This window comes from Tachypleus tridentatus, chromosome 7 (genome assembly GCF_004210375.1).
Source record: "Tachypleus tridentatus isolate NWPU-2018 chromosome 7, ASM421037v1, whole genome shotgun sequence".
NCBI lineage: Eukaryota > Metazoa > Arthropoda > Merostomata > Xiphosura > Limulidae > Tachypleus > Tachypleus tridentatus.
This window is the reverse complement of record NC_134831.1, coordinates 96,659,195-96,677,822: the sequence shown is the minus strand read 5'-3', so window position 1 is coordinate 96,677,822 and position 18,628 is coordinate 96,659,195. Positions and strand designations below refer to the sequence as shown.

The window sequence follows — 18,628 nt, the reverse complement described above, 5'->3', positions numbered from 1 at the left end:
AACACTGCTGAGAGACCACGTATCATGTGTAATAAAGACAACATTACTCAGAGACCATGTATCATGGGTAACAGAGAACACTACTGAGAGACCACGTATCATGTGTAATAAAGACAACATTACTCAGAGATCATGTATCATGTGTAACAGAGAACACTGCTGAGAGACCACGTATCATGTGTAATAAAGACAACATTACTCAGAGATCATGTATCATGTGTAACAGAGAACACTGCTGAGAGACCACATATCATGAGTAATAAAAAAAAACATTACTCAGAGACCATGTATCATGTCTAACAGAGGCAACACTACTGAGAGACCATGTATCAAGTGTAATAAAGACAACATAGCTCAGAGACCATGTATCATGTGTAACAGAGGCAACACTACTAAGAGACCATGTGTCATGTGTAATAAAGACAACATTACTCAGAGACCATGTATCATGTGTAACAGAGGCAACACTACTGAGAGACCATGTATCATGTGTAATAAAGACAACATTGCTCAGAGACCATGTATCATGTGTAACAGAGAACACTACTGAGAGACCACGTATCATGCGTAATACAGACAACATTACTGAGAGACCATGTATCATGTGTAACAGAGGCAACACTACTGAGAGACCATGTATCATGTGTAACAGAGGCAACACTACTGAGAGACCATGTATCATGTGTAATAAAGACAACATTACTGAGAGACCAAGTATCATGTGTTACAGAGAACACTACTGAGAGACCATGTATCATGTGTAATGAAGACAACATTACTGAGAAACCATGTATCATGTGTAACAGAGGCAACACTACTGAGAGACCATGTATCATGTGTAATAAAGACAACATTACTGAGAGACCACGTATCATGTGTAATAAAGACAACATTACTCAGAGATCATGTATCATGTGTAACAGAGAACACTGCTGAGAGACCACGTATCATGTGTAATAAAGACAACATTACTCAGAGACCATGTATCATGGGTAACAGAGAACACTACTGAGAGACCACGTATCATGTGTAATAAAGACAACATTACTCAGAGATCATGTATCATGTGTAACAGAGAACACTGCTGAGAGACCACGTATCATGTGTAATAAAGACAACATTACTCAGAGATCATGTATCATGTGTAACAGAGAACACTGCTGAGAGACCACATATCATGAGTAATAAAAAAAAACATTACTCAGAGACCATGTATCATGTCTAACAGAGGCAACACTACTGAGAGACCATGTATCAAGTGTAATAAAGACAACATAGCTCAGAGACCATGTATCATGTGTAACAGAGGCAACACTACTAAGAGACCATGTGTCATGTGTAATAAAGACAACATTACTCAGAGACCATGTATCATGTGTAACAGAGGCAACACTACTGAGAGACCATGTATCATGTGTAATAAAGACAACATTGCTCAGAGACCATGTATCATGTGTAACAGAGAACACTACTGAGAGACCACGTATCATGCGTAATACAGACAACATTACTGAGAGACCATGTATCATGTGTAACAGAGGCAACACTACTGAGAGACCATGTATCATGTGTAACAGAGGCAACACTACTGAGAGACCATGTATCATGTGTAATAAAGACAACATTACTGAGAGACCAAGTATCATGTGTTACAGAGAACACTACTGAGAGACCATGTATCATGTGTAATGAAGACAACATTACTGAGAAACCATGTATCATGTGTAACAGAGGCAACACTACTGAGAGACCATGTATCATGTGTAATAAAGACAACATTACTGAGAGACCACGTATCATGTGTAACAGAGAACACTACTGAGAGACCACGTATCATGTGTAATAAAGACAACATTACTCAGAGACCATGTATCATGTGTAACAGAGAATACTACTGAGAGACCACGTATCATGTGTAACAGAGAACACTACTGAGAGACCATGTATCACGTGTAATAAAGACAACATTACTCAGATACCACGTATCATGTGTAACAGAGAACACTACTGAGAGACCACGTATCATGTGTAATAAAGACAACATTACTCAGAGATCATGTATCATGTGTAACAGAGAACACTGCTGAGAGACCACGTATCATGTGTAATAAAGACAACATTACTCAGAGACCATGTATCATGGGTAACAGAGAACACTACTGAGAGACCACGTATCATGTGTAATAAAGACAACATTACTCAGAGATCATGTATCATGTGTAACAGAGAACACTGCTGAGAGACCACGTATCATGTGTAATAAAGACAACATTACTCAGAGACCATGTATCATGTGTCACAAAGACAACAAGGTTTATAAGAAAAAAGTTACAAGGCTGTCGGATAAAATGTCGTTTGTTTTTACCACAGAATATGAACATGAGTGAAGGTTTCTGACACTGTGGTTGTGTAACTCTAAAAACTCTGTTCAGTTCTCACATATCTCTATTGTCCAGTAAGAGTCACTAACATTCGATGAAAGTCGTGAACTACACTGACGCTGTGATCGCGAAACATCGGTGCCTGATATACAGATGTCAGGTAAATTGGACACAAACGCTTTTGGAGGTCGTTGATGCCTTGTAAGATCGACAGTAAAAACACTGTTCAATTAGATTAGCCCAAGAGTTTTAAAGCGCGCGCCAGTTTGTAGCTGCCATCCATGTACTTTATCGTTTTAACACTAGTAATGGCTCGCGTTGATAGTGAATATCCAATACTATTATAGAATTTATCATTTCAAATCCATCTTACAACACATATAAACTCCAGCTTATCTTATATTATTAATGTCGTTTGTGTTGCTTTGTAGATGACTGATATAATCTGTCTCGCTTGTAATACTTGTTGCTTAGCAACCAACAGCACACTTTGATTTCGATAGCTTATAGGTCGTACGTGATACACCGATTGAACTCGTAACTGTTCGTTTTATGTTCTTTTATCCCACTAGTTTTATGTTACTACTATTATTTTTTAATTGATAAATTATCATGAATTTGTAGGCTTGTGATAATTTTAAACATTTCACCCTCTAGGCTGTCCAGAAAACTGCTGACGTAGACATCAACAAGTACGTGGCTCTCGAACAGACCAATCAATCTCTCAGGTTTCGCCTGGAAGAGCTAGAAAGCCTCGTTAGTCAACATCGAGATGCTGTAAGTATACCTTTCCATTTACACCGTTTTATACGTTTCACCACCAGGTGATCGTGGATGTAAAGGATAGTCGGTTAGGTACCCTGGAGGCTGTGTACTGACAAAAACATCAGTCACTGACAATTTCACATCAAAAAACATTATCCTATGAGACCTAAATATTGTTTAGTTTATGCGAATTGTAACATCCATGCCAGTAATTTTCTGAAACCAGAAGCTGGTAGTTTTTAGAATTTTTTATCTTTCATTCGCCCTCGAGGAAACTTAGGGCTCCATGAAATCACTGGGTTGAATCATTAATTCGAGAAAGATGTGAACATGTATACTTACTGGAGAAATTCAAGTAACAGGAATCTTCCCTTTACTTGAGGCTTTTGTCACGTGGCCAACGTTCTAATGTCTTTGCAGACTGAGAACATTCTTGAATAAAGGTTAGAATAATGTCAACATGTTGTTACTCATTGTTATCAGAAATAAGATGAACCATTCACCTTACTTCCCACGTGCGCGTTAGATAAATACTTATATAAGTATGCATATGAAGGAAACCTATGGTTAGAAGAAATGTATCTACCGCTGGGAATCGAATCCCAGATTTAACTGTTGTGATTCCGTAACTTAACGCTGCTCAACCGTTGGACTTTATAAGAAATATAAATACATAACTTGCTTTAAAGTTATATACAGTGCGTATGTATTTATTTTGGTTATTTTAAAAACCACTAAACACGTTAGGTTTAAGCCCAGGGTAATATTCACAAGTTTCTGTTTTCATTGTTTTTGTGCAACTCGATCAAGAGGAGTGAAACGAATTCTTAGAACAGCCATTGTTCAACCTGTCCCAACCTTCATACACATGTTAAAGGTTTGACTGTCACTAAGTCACTTGCATGAGGTTAACTAAAGTGTTTCTTCTCTGGAAAGGGAACTATTGTAACTTTGATTACTTGTACTGGTATGTTCACTCTTCATCAGAAATTAGAGACTTTTATTATTCCTACAGTAATACGTCAAGTAGCAGGTATTAGCATTAATCTACTTTATAATAAATCAGAGACACTTTATTGTTACAGTAATACGTCAAGTAGCATGTATCAGCATGAATCTTCTTTTTAATAAATCACAAAACGTTTTATTGTTACAGTAATACATCAAGTAGCATGTATTAGCATGAATCTTCTTTTTAATAAATCAGAGACACTTATTGTGACATTGATATATTAATTATTAAATGTTGAGTTTTATTTGTGACAGAATCAGTTGTTGTATTAATTTTCATTAAAATATTTAATAGGTATTCTCTTTATATTTATATTTGTCATTGGACATTAGTTTGCATTTAACATTTTTAAACAGAAATAAATGATATGTTGTTACATTATCGTAATGTGCGCTGAAAGCTCACATATCACCAGTTCATGTCGAATGAAATAGAAAGCTTAGTTGTCACGTTCAGACGTGTTGTCTTTCTGTTTGTATCTTTGGAGTTACAAAGATACGTATATTGTTTTATTAGTTGTTTTTTATCATAAAACAAAAATATTATTTATTATCAAATCGACTCCAAACTGTATGCGATGTGCTTAGCCATTACAAACGCAGTAGATGGAATGTACAGTGAATATCCCAAACCGGCGTCTGAGTGATGTCACGTGTACCGTTCATCCGCGGTTTGTTCTATTTCAATACGTCCAACACATACGTTTATCGCACACTCATTCTGTTTCTCCTCACGAATCTTTAGGTGAACGAATAGTTGTCAGTTAATAGAAATCGTGAGTTGTTTTTTTATGGATTAATTTATACACTTCCCACATAACAAATTTTTTTTATATATGGCTGATAGAATAAATAATTTGTATTTCTGTATTTGTTTAATTATTGCATAAAACATATTACTTTAAAAATAAAACATCTTGCGACACGTTATTTCTACACTAGTTTCTATGTGATAGGCTTAGCTGGGTGTTGTTACACTGTTGGTTCTTATGAGGTTCTTAGCTTACATAAGTGCAGAATTATTAGTATGGTTCTTCTTAACGCACCTTAAGTTTTATTTTAACCACAAGACGAAACTTTTTTGGTTGTTTTTTCCCAAATACCACGTAACACTTTTCTTTATCAATCCCACACAATCATATGATTGAAACAAATGTCTGCTTAGTTACTTGGTTTGAGGAAAGGTTAAATATTTGTAGCCAGACTAATTAATAGGCATAGCATAACTGAAAGTAATGCCTGGGATCGAACCAGGAATATCTCGCACCCGGAGCGATAGCTTTGTCCCCTGACGTCAGTCACTATTTGAAATGTCTTCCATCTTACTCACCTAAATAATTTAATCAAGATAAAAGAGACGTACTTGAAATACGATCATGTTGATAGGAATTTAAATGAAGTGTAAGGAGTTGTTATATTCCATTACACTATGTATTACCGTCTAAAGTAAGTAATGTATATCACTCCCATATAATGATTACATACATATCGAACCTACACTAGACACAACCGATACAATTCTTAGAAAAGTATAGCGTTTTACTTTATTCTTTCTGGTACCTTAATCTCTAACGAAGTGTCATCCAGATAAGAAAGAGACCTGGTAACAAGGGTTCTAAAGAAGTGCCATTCAGATAAGAGAGAGCTCTGGTAACGAGAGTTCTAAAGAAGTGTCATCCAGACAAGAGAGAGATCTGGTAACAAGGGTTCTAAAGAAGTGCCATTCAGATAAGAGAGAGCTCTGGTAACGAGAGTTCTAAAGAAGTGTCATCCAGACAAGAGAGAGTTCTGGTAACGTTAGCTATAAAGAAGTGCCATCCAGATAAGAGAGAGTTCTGGTAACGTTAGCTATAAAGAAGTGCCATTCAGATAAGAGAGAGATTTGGTAATGTTACCGCTAAAGAAGTGTCACTCAGATGAGAGAGAAATCTGGTAACGTTAGTACTAAGGAAGTGCCATTCAAATAAGAGAGAGATCTGGTAACGAGAGTTCTAAAGAAGTGTCATCTAGATAAGAGAGAGATCTGGTAACGTTAATTCTAAGGAAGCGTCATTCAGATAAGAGAGAGTTCTGGTAACGTTAGCTATAACGAAGTGTCATTCACATAAGAGAGAGAGATCTGGTAACATTAGTTACAACGAAGTGTCATCCAGATGTGGTAAATGAATTTTTGTGAAATGTGCAATTGCGTTTATCTTCAGTCCTGTGAGCATTCATTTTTACCAAGTATTAATTATGTGATTAATTTGTTTGATCTGGTTCACACAATACTGGTCGTTATTGGTGAAAACCGTATGATATGTCTATGCATTTTCTAAACCATTCGCATCCCAGCCAACACAATGAGCCGTGATATTGAACGAAAGATCCCGTAGGCGTTGATTACGACAGATGTAGTGTGCGAGTCCTTATCTTTACTTTCATTCGTCCATTCTTAAGAGTTTGTTGATGGAAACAATTCCGTCATAGATCACCAAATCACCAATTTCCTGTCTGTCTAACAGTAAACAAGCTCTTCTGCCTCGTTTTTCTGGATAACTTACAATTTTACTACCAAGGCCAGAAAAAGAGCGCATGGTGTCAACGTTGTTCAGTTACTACGCAACTCAGAGAGAAACTGGTTACAGTAGACTCTACTGAGTAGAGTGATGAGTGGTAATATCACGCAATATTTCAACGTTTTGTTTCTCAGGTTGAATGTCTATAAACGGAAAAGTAAAAGTAAAGTCAAACCGTACTGACAAATGAACGTTACTTCTGGTTCACCAGTATAAAGATTTGGGATTTCCGATATTTTGAAACAAAGAAAGTGTTGGAATATGTTCTTAAAATGGTTTTGATATGATTAATAAAAGTTTATGTCGTATTACGATTCTCAACACTAAAGAATTCGTGGGTTCGAATCGCGGTCGCACCAAACATGCTCGCCCTCCCAGCCGTGGGGGCGTTATAACGGTCAATCCCACTATTCGTTGGTAAAAGAGTAGCCCAAGAGTTGGCGGTGGGTGGTGATGACTAGCTGCCTTCCCTCTAGTCTTACACTGCTAAATTAGGGACGGCTAGCACAGATAGCCCTCGAGTGGCTTTGTACGAAATTTAAAAAAAAAAAAACCACTAAAGAATAAATAAAAATGTTACGTAGATCCAGAAATGTTTCATCACCTCTGTGGCCTTCATACAATTTTGTACTAGTTGGTTTATCTGTACATTGGATGTGTGAAATAAAAACTCGTCTCTAGCATATGACAAGAAATTGTACTTTTAATTTTTAAAACATAATAACTATAAAAAGTGCAATAAGATACTTAAATATGCCAGTACTGAAAAAAAAGAATTGTATCAATACGAATATACACGGGGGGGGGCCTATCCCCTCGTGACCTTCCTTATATGATGCTGTATCACTGTGTCAAGTTGTGATGTTTGGAACTTTTTCAGAAGACAGTTATAAAAGTATTATACATTATAACAATGGTATACCTTACAAACATTAGACCTTGATGTTTACGTAAATCAGAAGCTATTTTACATGTTATCTCAGTCATTAGGACAACAATGGTATACCTTACAAACATTAGACCTTGATGTTTACGTAAATCAGAAGCTATTTTACATGTTATCTCAGTCATTATGACAACATGGTATACCTTACAAACATTAGACCTTCATGTTTAAGTGGATCAAAATAAGATATACTATCATATACTTTCACAGTCACTAAGATAAGAATGCTATATTTTTATATTCGCAGGATTTATTATAATAACTGTAATCAGATGAGCAGAGTGTTACTGATACTAATTTTGTATGATTACAGAAGTTACGGCTGTATGATACAGAAGAAAATTTAAAGAAAGTAAATAAAGAACTGGATCAGGAGAAAGAAACATCTGCTGATTTGGTAAATGTGTATCTGTTGTTTCTTAAGTAGAAACGTCTGCTGGTTTAGTAAATGTATATCTATTGTTTCTTGAGTAGAAACGTCTGCTGATTTGGTAAATGTATATCTGTTGTTTTTTCAGTAGAAACGTCTGCTGATTTGGTAAATGTATATCTGTTGTTTTTTGAGTTGAAACGTCTGCTGATTTGGTAAATGTGTATCTGTTGTTTCTTAAGTAGAAACGTCTGCTGATTTAGTAAATGTATATCTGTTGTTTTTTGAGTAGAAACGTCTGCTGATTTGGTAAATGTATATCTGTTTTTTCTTAAGTAGAAACGTCTGCTGATTTAGTAAATGTATATCTATTGTTTCTTGAGTAGAAACGTCTGCTGATTTGGTAAATGTATATCTGTTGTTTTTTCAGTAGAAACGTCTGCTGATTTAGTAAATGTGTATCTGTTGTTTTTTCAGTAGAAACGTCTGCTGATTTGGTAAATGTATATCTGTTGTTTTTTGAGTTGAAACGTCTGCTGATTTGGTAAATGTCTGTTGTTTCTTAGTAGAAACGTCTGCTGATTTAGTAAATGTATATCTGTTGTTTCTTGAGTAGAAACGTCTGCTGATTTGGTAAATGTGTATCTGTTGTTTCTTAAGTAGAAACGTCTGCTGATTTAGTAAATGTGTATCTGTTGCTTCTTAAGTAGAAATGTCTGCTGATTTAGTAAATGTATATCTGTTATTTCTTGAGTAGAAACGTCTGCTGATTTGGTAAATGTGTATCTGTTGTTTCTTAAGTTAGAAATGTCTTCTGATTTAGTAAATGCATATCTGTTGTTTCTTAAGTAGAAACGTCTGCTGATTTGGTAAATCTATATCTGTTGTTTCTTAAGTAGAAACGTCTGCTGTTTTGGTAAATGTGTATCTGTTATTTCTTAAGTAGAAACGTCTGCTGATTTGGTAAATGTGTATCTGTTGTTTTTTCAGTAGAAACGTCTGCTGATTTGGTAAATGTATATCTGTTGTTTTTTGAGTTGAAACGTCTGCTGATTTGGTAAATGTGTATCTGTTGTTTTTTCAGTAGAAACGTCTGCTGATTTGGTAAATGTATATCTGTTGTTTTTGAGTTGAAACGTCTGCTGATTTGGTAAATGTATATCTGTTGTTTCTTAAGTAGAAACGTCTGCTGATTTAGTAAATGTATATCTGTTGTTTTTTGAGTAGAAACGTCTGCTGATTTGGTAAATGTATATCTGTTGTTTCTTAAGTAGAAACGTCTGCTGATTTAGTAAATGTATATCTATTGTTTCTTGAGTAGAAACGTCTGCTGATTTGGTAAATGTATATCTGTTGTTTTTTCAGTAGAAACGTCTGCTGATTTAGTAAATGTGTATCTGTTGTTTTTTCAGTAGAAACGTCTGCTGATTTGGTAAATGTATATCTGTTGTTTTTTGAGTTGAAACGTCTGCTGATTTGGTAAATGTGTATCTGTTGTTTCTTAAGTAGAAACGTCTGCTGATTTAGTAAATGTATATCTGTTGTTTCTTGAGTAGAAACGTCTGCTGATTTGGTAAATGTATATCTGTTGTTTCTTAAGTAGAAACGTCTGCTGATTTAGTAAATGTATATCTGTTGTTTCTTGAGTAGAAACGTCTGCTGATTTGGTAAATGTATATCTGTTGTTTCTTAAGTAGAAACGTCTGCTGATTTGGTAAATGTGTATCTGTTGTTTCTTAAGTAGAAATGTCTTCTGATTTAGTAAATGCATATCTGTTGTTTCTTAAGTAGAAACGTCTGCTGATTTGGTAAATCTATATCTGTTGTTTCTTAAGTAGAAACGTCTGCTGTTTTGGTAAATGTGTATCTGTTATTTCTTGAGTAGAAACGTCTGCTGATTTGGTAAATGTGTATCTGTTGTTTTTTCAGTAGAAACGTCTGCTGATTTGGTAAATGTATATCTGTTGTTTTTTGAGTTGAAACGTCTGCTGATTTGGTAAATGTGTATCTGTTGTTTCTTAAGTAGAAACGTCTGCTGATTTAGTAAATGTATATCTGTTGTTTCTTGAGTAGAAACGTCTGCTGATTTGGTAAATGTGTATCTGTTGTTTCTTAAGTAGAAACGTCTGCTGATTTAGTAAATGTGTATCTGTTGCTTCTTAAGTTAGAAATGTCTTCTGATTTGGTAAATGCATATCTGTTGTTTCTTAAGTAGAAACGTCTGCTGATTTAGTAAATGTATATCTGTAGTTTCTTGAATAGAAACGTCCGATGATTTGGTAAATGTGTATCTGTTGTTTCTTGAGTAGAAACGTCTGCTGATTTGGTAAATGTATATCTGTTGTTTTTTCAGTAGAAACGTCTGCTGATTTAGTAAATGTATATCTGTTGTTTTTTTGAGTTGAAACGTCTGCTGATTTGGTAAATGTGTATCTGTTGTTTCTTGAGTAGAAACGTCTGCTGATTTGGTAAATGTATATCTGTTGTTTCTTCAGTAGAAACGTCTGCTGATTTAGTAAATGTGTATCTGTTGTTTCTTAAGTAGAAACGTCTGCTGATTTGGTAAATGTGTATCTGTTGTTTCTTAAGTAGAAACGTCTGCTGATTTGGTAAATGTGTATCTGTTGTTTTTTCAGTAGAAACGTCTGCTGATTTGGTAAATGTGTATCTGTTGTTTCTTCAGTAGAAACGTCTGCTGATTTGGTAAATGTATATCTGTTGTTTTTTGAGTTGAAACGTCTGCTGATTTGGTAAATGTGTATCTGTTGTTTCTTGAGTAGAAACGTCTGCTGATTTGGTAAATGTATATCTGTTGTTTTTTCAGTAGAAACGTCTGCTGATTTGGTAAATGTATATCTGTTGTTTTTTAAGTAGAAACGTCTTATCTTTTTCCCATTAATTTCTAATTAATTGCTTTTGTCTCTTGTCTCCAGCAGTTTTTTCACTCTGCGTGCAATAATGGATTTGTTTAAATTTTTATGTTCTGATTGTAAACTTTTTGGTACACTTGTCGTAATTTCTGATAATTATTACTGGTACTGTTTCTTGCTACAATTGATACAGGTGCAAAATAATATATTACTTATTCATCTGTCCGTCACTTTCTACCTTTGTAAATAGTTGTTAAAAACAACAAGGGTTAATAATCTCCACGTGTCAGTGTTATTAGTTCTTTAAACCCTTTAACTTTGTTATATTTGTTTCGGTTGTGAATCTGATATTTTCTTAACCTATATCACAAAATAACGATGTTGGTTGGATTTATTTGAAATAAGTCACACATGTTTCTGATGTGTGCACGTTGCTTCAAGATCTGCAGAACTGATTAACGTTGGAAAAATTAAGAGAAAACTTTCACTAGAGACGTTGAAAAATGATGTCGTACACTGGGCAAAACACACTAGTTAATGTGTTCGTGCTAAAAATCCACGGATTCGTGGTTGTGGTATGTTTCCTCAAAATTACCTTCCGTACTATGGGTCTGTAGGTACACTATAAGAGTAAAGGTCAAATAACAGACAAGAGAAGCCGATTGACCAGTTGCATTCCCTCCAGCGGCATTTTAGCCTATCAGTTTTTAAAATATCTAAGACAGTGGACTGCTAGACCTTCTGTAGATGTGCACGGTACTTTCGAAAGAGTTTATTTGAATTGTATCGACGTCACACAATTAACTGGGTCATTCTTATGCAGTCCTTCCGCATCTTTACAGTTGCATAAGCTTAATTGGTTTTGACTGTTCTGTTTCCTTATTTTAGCTTTGGATACAACATCTAATCCGTTTTAGACGTTACAGAGCAAAGCTTTTAAAAAATCGGTTTATATTTTACATTAAATGAGGAAAATTCTAATAACTTGTCATTCCAATTGTGAACTAACCTCAATCATCGATTATATTATTTAGAACAACGTGACTTTTAGGATTGTGTGTAATCTAATGAAATTTTATTTATATTACGTAAAAAGAATAATATTTATAAACGAAGAACATTTTAATATGTATATAAACAGTGGATGAATTAAAGGTTTTCACATCTGTGTCAGCATCTGATCTGTCAAGTTTTTTTATACGCCAATGTCCCAGTAGATGAAGTGACAAGTTCTATTTTGTAGATTAATTTTTCTTTTTGAATTTCGCTCAAAGCTATACGAGGGTTATCTGCGCTAGTCCATCCCTAATTTAGCAGTGTAAGACTAGAGGGAAAGCAGCTAGTCATCACCACCCAACGCCAACTTTTTTACCAACGAATAATGAGATTGACTATAACATTATGTCGCTCCCACGCGTGAAAGATCAGTCATGTTTGGCGTGACGGGGATTCGAGCCTGCGACCCTCAGATTATGTGTCGGGCGCCCTAACCACCTGGCCATGCTGGACATAAGTTAATGTCACGACATATAGATTATCAAATAATAAGAAAACAACGATGGAATAAAGGATAAAAGTTTATCATTGGTAAATCCGTTTTATCTTGAATGTTCTGGGGCAACACTTTACTGACAGCTAGTTGAATCTGGTTTTGGATAACACTTTACTGACAGCTTGCTTAATCTGGTTTTGGATAACACTTTACTGACAGCTTGCTTAATCTGGTTTTGGATAACACTTTACTGACAGCTAGCTGAATCTGGTTTTGGATATTTTCTTCAGTTTCGTTTGTTGTTGATTTCCCCTATTGATAATAATAATCTTGTTTCTTATAATGTTTGTCACAAGCTGACGTCACAGCCGCACTTAATGACGTCACTTTGTCAGTGTAGTTTTTCTCGAGAGGTTTCACCGAACAGTCCAACAATATAACAGAAAAATGTTGTTTTTTTTCAAATATTTTATAAACCTAATATCTTGGTTTCGATACCCATGGTGGGCGCAACACAGATAGCCCGTTGTGTAGCTTTACAACAAACAAACAATTTCTGATGTATTTAGTACCACTGACAATAAGAAAGCATACATCTGAGGTAACTTTTCCTTGCCACAGTTTTAACGTGCTTCAAATTAAGTAGCACCATGAACGGCCTTGCGATAATTCGGTGCTTGGATCGATTGTTCGGTTTAAACGTAAAGCTAAGTTATTTTCTATCCGAGCTGTATCCACAGCGGAGCTCTAACCCTGCTGTTATATATTCTGTTTTAAAAACGATAAATATGAATACTATGTCTCACCTACGTCCACTTCGTTCTTTAAAGAAATATATATTTATTTTGAGTGGTGTTTAATCCGCTTTCTAGAAGGAGAAGAAATTTACATATTTACAATTCGGAGTTCGATTTCCCGCGGTGCATAGAATGCCAAAATTTTGCGCTAAAGAACGTTGACAAGAAAAAGGTGAAAATAAGTAATTTTTAAAGTTAAATAAAAGTCATTCTCTGTAAATTTGTTATAAAACAAAAATATTACAAATTGAAAAGTCCCTCATTTTTTGATTACTGCTTTGTTTGATTTTGAATCTCGCGCTACCTGCTCCAGCCGTCCCTAATTTACCAGTGTAAAACTAAAGGGAAGGCAACTAGACATCACCACCCACCGCTAGCTCTTAGGCTACTCTTTTACCAACGAAGAGTGGAACTGACCGACACATTGCAACGTTCCACGGCAGAAAGGGCGAGTATGTTTGATGCGACGGATATTCGAAACCATGATCCTTAGAGTACGAGTCGATCATCTTAACCACCTGGCCATGCCGACTCTATTTCTTGATGAAAACAAATTATTCGTGTTCTCGGGTCTTCTCTTCAACACATATATATATATGTAATGATATTTTGTGATTTGATTTTTTAACTGTTACAGAGATCACACTCCTTGGTTCATGAAAATTACGAACCTCAAAACATGTAGCTATCGTTTGCTTAGGGAGGCGAACGTGACGTTTACCGCGTTAATTTGCCATCAGGTGTAAAAATATCAAAACAAGTTAACTGAAACAAGCAAACAAAAACTTGCATTTTTAAGAACATCTGCTGAGAACCTGTAATAAAAATTTCCTTTCCTACATGAGAGAGAGATGCTCGACTAAGACACATGCTTCTAACTGGTGCATCCATTGTTGGAAAATAGAAATATTTTAATAATGTAGAAGTTTCAGTTAAATTTCAGAAGTAGGTCACTTTAGTAGCCGAGGGGTGAACCAAAGAAAGCTCGAAATGCGACCCCTTCTTGACTGACCAAGCCTAAGAACTTCGCGACACCACTTTCCCGCATCACTGATTCCAGTCTTGGTGTTCAGACTACGTGACGTCATAGTTGCTATTCATAAAATAGTATAATTGTTACGTCAATTACACTTACATGTTTGAGGTTTAAGATCCCAGAGAGCTTTGTAGAGGGCTTGTAAACAGCTGAAGTGACCCTCCCTATATATACACACACACAAACTGATGACAGATTGGTGTATTGTGGCACATTGAACTATTTTTGTCGTGTACTTATTTGCTCTTTAGTGTTTTATCAATTTGAAGTAAAATTCTGACTGGAGCTGGCATTGTAATAAAATAATTTACAAATATTACGAGCAGCAGTAGAGAGTAGGGACGCATTGAAAAATTCACCAACAGATGTTATTGAATTTTTAAAACTACCTTGGTTAATCGAACCCCAGAATTTGGCGTCCAGAAACTTACTCGCTGGCCAACCAGGGGGTGGGCGTTGCAAACTAAAGGAATAAACAAAAAAAAATATTGCTAGACAAAGAGTTAGAGAGTGTGTGGGTGGTTTCACCAACATGTGTAGCCACAACTTTGCTGAAGAAAAATAGTACCTCGGTGGACTCTTATTCGGGAAAAATAAAAACAAATGTTAGAAAAACAAAAAGCCTGTTGGAATCAAACTTTTGTATAAATTAAAATAAGTTTTGTTACAGTAAAAAATTTGAACGATGACATTCGGAAGAGATGGGCCCGGCATAGCTAGATGGTTAAATCACTCAACTGGTACGTAATCGGAGGGTCGCGGGTTCGAATCCCCGTCCCACAATGCATGCCTTTTCTATCGTGGGGGCGTTGTAATGTTTCGGTCAATCACACTATTCGTTGGTAAAAGAGTTGGCGACGGGTGTTGATGATTAACTACCTTCCCTCTAAGTTCTTACACTGCTAAATTAAGGATGACTAGCGCAGATAGTTTTCGTGTAGCTTTGAGCAAAATTCAAGAAGACAAAACAATCGTAAGAGATGTGGCCACTAAAAAATGAGAAAGTGTTGTTTTGTACCTATGTTTTAGCTGATACAGGTTACGAGGACCTTAGAAGGACTGTGTTTGTGGTGATAATGACCAGGGGGGAGATTCAGTCCTTTGTCTTCTTGAGGGGGGACATCATTAAGGCTTGAATTAACTATTTTGAATGAGGGGGTATCCAAATGTTTCTAACTTCTGTGTTAGGTATATTAACTATTTAGAATGAGGGGGTATCCAAATGTTTCTAACTTTTGTGTTAGGTAGATTAACTATTTAGAATGAGGGGGTATCCAAATGTTTCTAACTTCTGTATTAGGTATATTAACTATTTAGAATGAGGGGGTATCCAAATGTTTCTAACTTTTGTGTTAGGTATATTAACTATTTAGAATGAGGGGGTATCCAAATGTTTCTAACTCCTGTGTTAGGTATATTAACTATTTAGAATGAGGAGGTATCCAAATGTTTCTAACTTCTGTGTTAGGTATATTAACTATTTAGAATGAGGAGGTATCCAAATGTTTCTAACTTTTGTGTTAGGTATATTAACTATTTAGAATGAGAGGGTATCCAAATGTTTCTAACTTATGTGTTAGGTATATTAACTATTTAGAATGAGGGGGTATCCAAATGTTTCTAACTTCTGTGTGAGGTATATTAACTATTTAGAATGAGGGGGTATCCAAATGTTTCTAACTCCTGTGTTAGGTATATTAACTATTTAGAATGAGGAGGTATCCAAATGTTTCTAACTTCTGTGTTAGGTATATTAACTATTTAGAATAAGGGGGTATCCAAATGTTTCTAACTTCTATGTTAGGTATATTAACTATTTAGAATGAGGGAGTATCCAAATGTTTCTAGCTTCTGTGTTAGGTATATTAACTATTTAGAATGAGGGGGTATCCAAATGTTTCTAACTTCTGTGTTAGGTATATTAACTATTTAGAATGAGGGGGTATCCAAATGTTTCTAACTTCTGTGTAAGGTATATTAACTATTTAGAATGAGGGGGTATCCAAATGTTTCTAACTTCTGTGTTAGGTATATTAACTATTTAGAATGAGGGGGTATCCAAATGTTTCTAACTTCTGTGTTAGGTATATTAACCATTTAGAATGAGGGGTATCCAAATGTTTCTAACTTTTGTGTATAAATGTACTATTAGTGTTTCTAACTCTGTGTTAGGTGTACTTGTTTCAAGTGTTACTAACTTTTGTGTTAGGTGTACTAAATGTTTCATTAGTGTTTCTAACTTCTGTGTTAGGTATACTAAATGTTTCATTAGTGTTTCTAACTTCTGTGTTAGGTATACTAAATGTTTCATTAGTGTTTCTAACTTGTGTTAGGTATACTAAATGTTTCATTAGTGTTTCTAACTTCTGTGTTAGGTATACTAAATGTTTCATTAGTGTTACTAACTTCTGTGTTAGGTATACTAAATGTTTCGTTAGTGTTTCTAACTTCTGTGTTAGGTATATTAAATGTTTCGTTAGTGTTACTAACTTCTGTGTTAGGTGTACTAAATGTTTCATTAGTGTTTCTAACTTCTGTGTTAGGTATACTAAATGTTTCATTAGTGTTTCTAACTTCTGTGTTAGGTGTACTAAATGTTTCGTTAGTGTTTCTAACTTCTGTGTTAGGTGTACTAAATGTTTCATTAGTGTTTCTAACTTCTGTGTTAGGTATACTAAATGTTTCATTAGTGTTTCTAACTTCTGTGTTAGGTATACTAAATGTTTCATTAGTGTTTCTAACTTCTGTGTTAGGTATACTAAATGTTTCATTAGTGTTTCTAACTTCTGTGTTAGGTGTACTAAATGTTTCATTAGTGTTTCTAACTTCTGTGTTAGGTGTACTAAATGTTTCATTAGTGTTTCTAACTTCTGTGTTAGGTATACTAAATGTTTCATTAGTGTTTCTAACTTCTGTGTTAGGTGTACTAAATGTTTCATTAGTGTTACTAACTTCTGTGTTAGGTATACTAAATGTTTCATTAGTGTTTCTAACTTCTGTGTTAGGTATATATATTTCAATGTTCTTTTTCTCTGTTTTGTTTTTCAATTCTATTTTTCGCTGCTATTGATTTTCCAATATTTTGAGTGTTATAAATGGATTTTTTCTCTTCATTGTGGTCGCAGTTAGTTTAGTTGGAACCAACTGTGATTTTATTGTTTATCGCTTCTTAATACAAAGTTTATGTTGTGTACATATCTTCTGTTTGTATGTCATGTTGTGTACATATCTTCTGTCTGTATGTCATGTTGTGTACGTATCTTCTGTCTGTATGTCATGTTGTGTACATATCTTCTGTCTGTATGTCATGTTGTGTACATATCTTCTGTCTGTATGTCATGTTGTGTACATATCTTCTGTCTGTATGTCATGTTGTGTACGTATCTTCTCTCTGTATGTCATGTTGTGTACATATCTTCTGTCTGTATGTCATGTTGTGTACGTATCTTCTGTCTGTATGTCATGTTGTGTACATATCTTCTGTCTGTATGTCATGTTGTGTACATATCTTCTGTCTGTATGTCATGTTGTGTACGTATCTTCTCTCTGTATGTCATGTTGTGTACGTATCTTCTGTCTGTATGTCATGTTGTGTACATATTTTCTGTCTGTATGTCATGTTATGTACATATCTTCTGTCTATATTCACCACAAGTTTCGACATACAGAGGAGAGCCGGTATGGTTAAAGACGGTTAAAGCGCTCGACTAATAATCTGAAGATCGCGGGTTCGAATTCCCGTCGCATCAAACATGCTCGCCCTTTCAACCGTAGGAGTGTTATATGATGTGACGGTCAATCCCACTATTCGCTGGCAAAAAAGTAGCCCAAGAGTTGGCGGTGGGGGGTGATGACTAGCTGCCTTCCCTCTAGTCTTACACTGCTAAATTAGGGATGGCTAGCACAGATAGCCCTCAAAGCTACACGAGGGCTATCTACGCTAGCCGTCCCTAGTTTAGCAGTTTAGGACTGGAGGGAAAGCAGCTAGTCATCACCACCCACCGCCACCTCTTGGGCCACTCTTTTACCAACGAATAGTGAGATTGACGGTCACAGTACAACACCCTCACGGTTGAAAGGGCGAGCATGTTTTGTGTGACAGGGATTCGAACCCGCGACCCTGAGATTACGAGTCGAGTACCTTAACCACCTGGCCATGCCGGGCCATTCGAGGATGGAACACGTTTCTCTAAACATTGTCAAAACGTATATTCAAGGCAAGATTTTCCACACTAAATAACTGATAATTTATTGTTATTATTATTTCTCAGAAAACCGGGGATAATTTTTTTTTTTTTTATTTACTGACGTAGCAAAGACAAAAGGCACCGAGCAAATTTAGTGGCAGCGTTGTTTGTTTAGGCCTGTATACACAACAGAGATATTACCGCACGAAATGTAT

General features: G+C 35.5%; 1 protein-coding gene across 11 annotated transcripts in view; it reads left to right on the top strand.

Annotated features, from left to right (window-relative positions):
• LOC143256252 (RIMS-binding protein 2-like) overlaps nt 1-18,628 on the top strand; it is a 187,947-nt gene that overhangs the window by 73,530 nt on the left and 95,789 nt on the right. For all 11 annotated transcript variants that reach the window (XM_076513203.1, XM_076513208.1, XM_076513207.1 and 8 more), the window contains one exon: nt 3,039-3,158. In XM_076513203.1, coding sequence (XP_076369318.1) covers nt 3,039-3,158 — 120 coding nt within the window. The remainder of the gene's footprint in view (nt 1-3,038; nt 3,159-18,628) is intronic.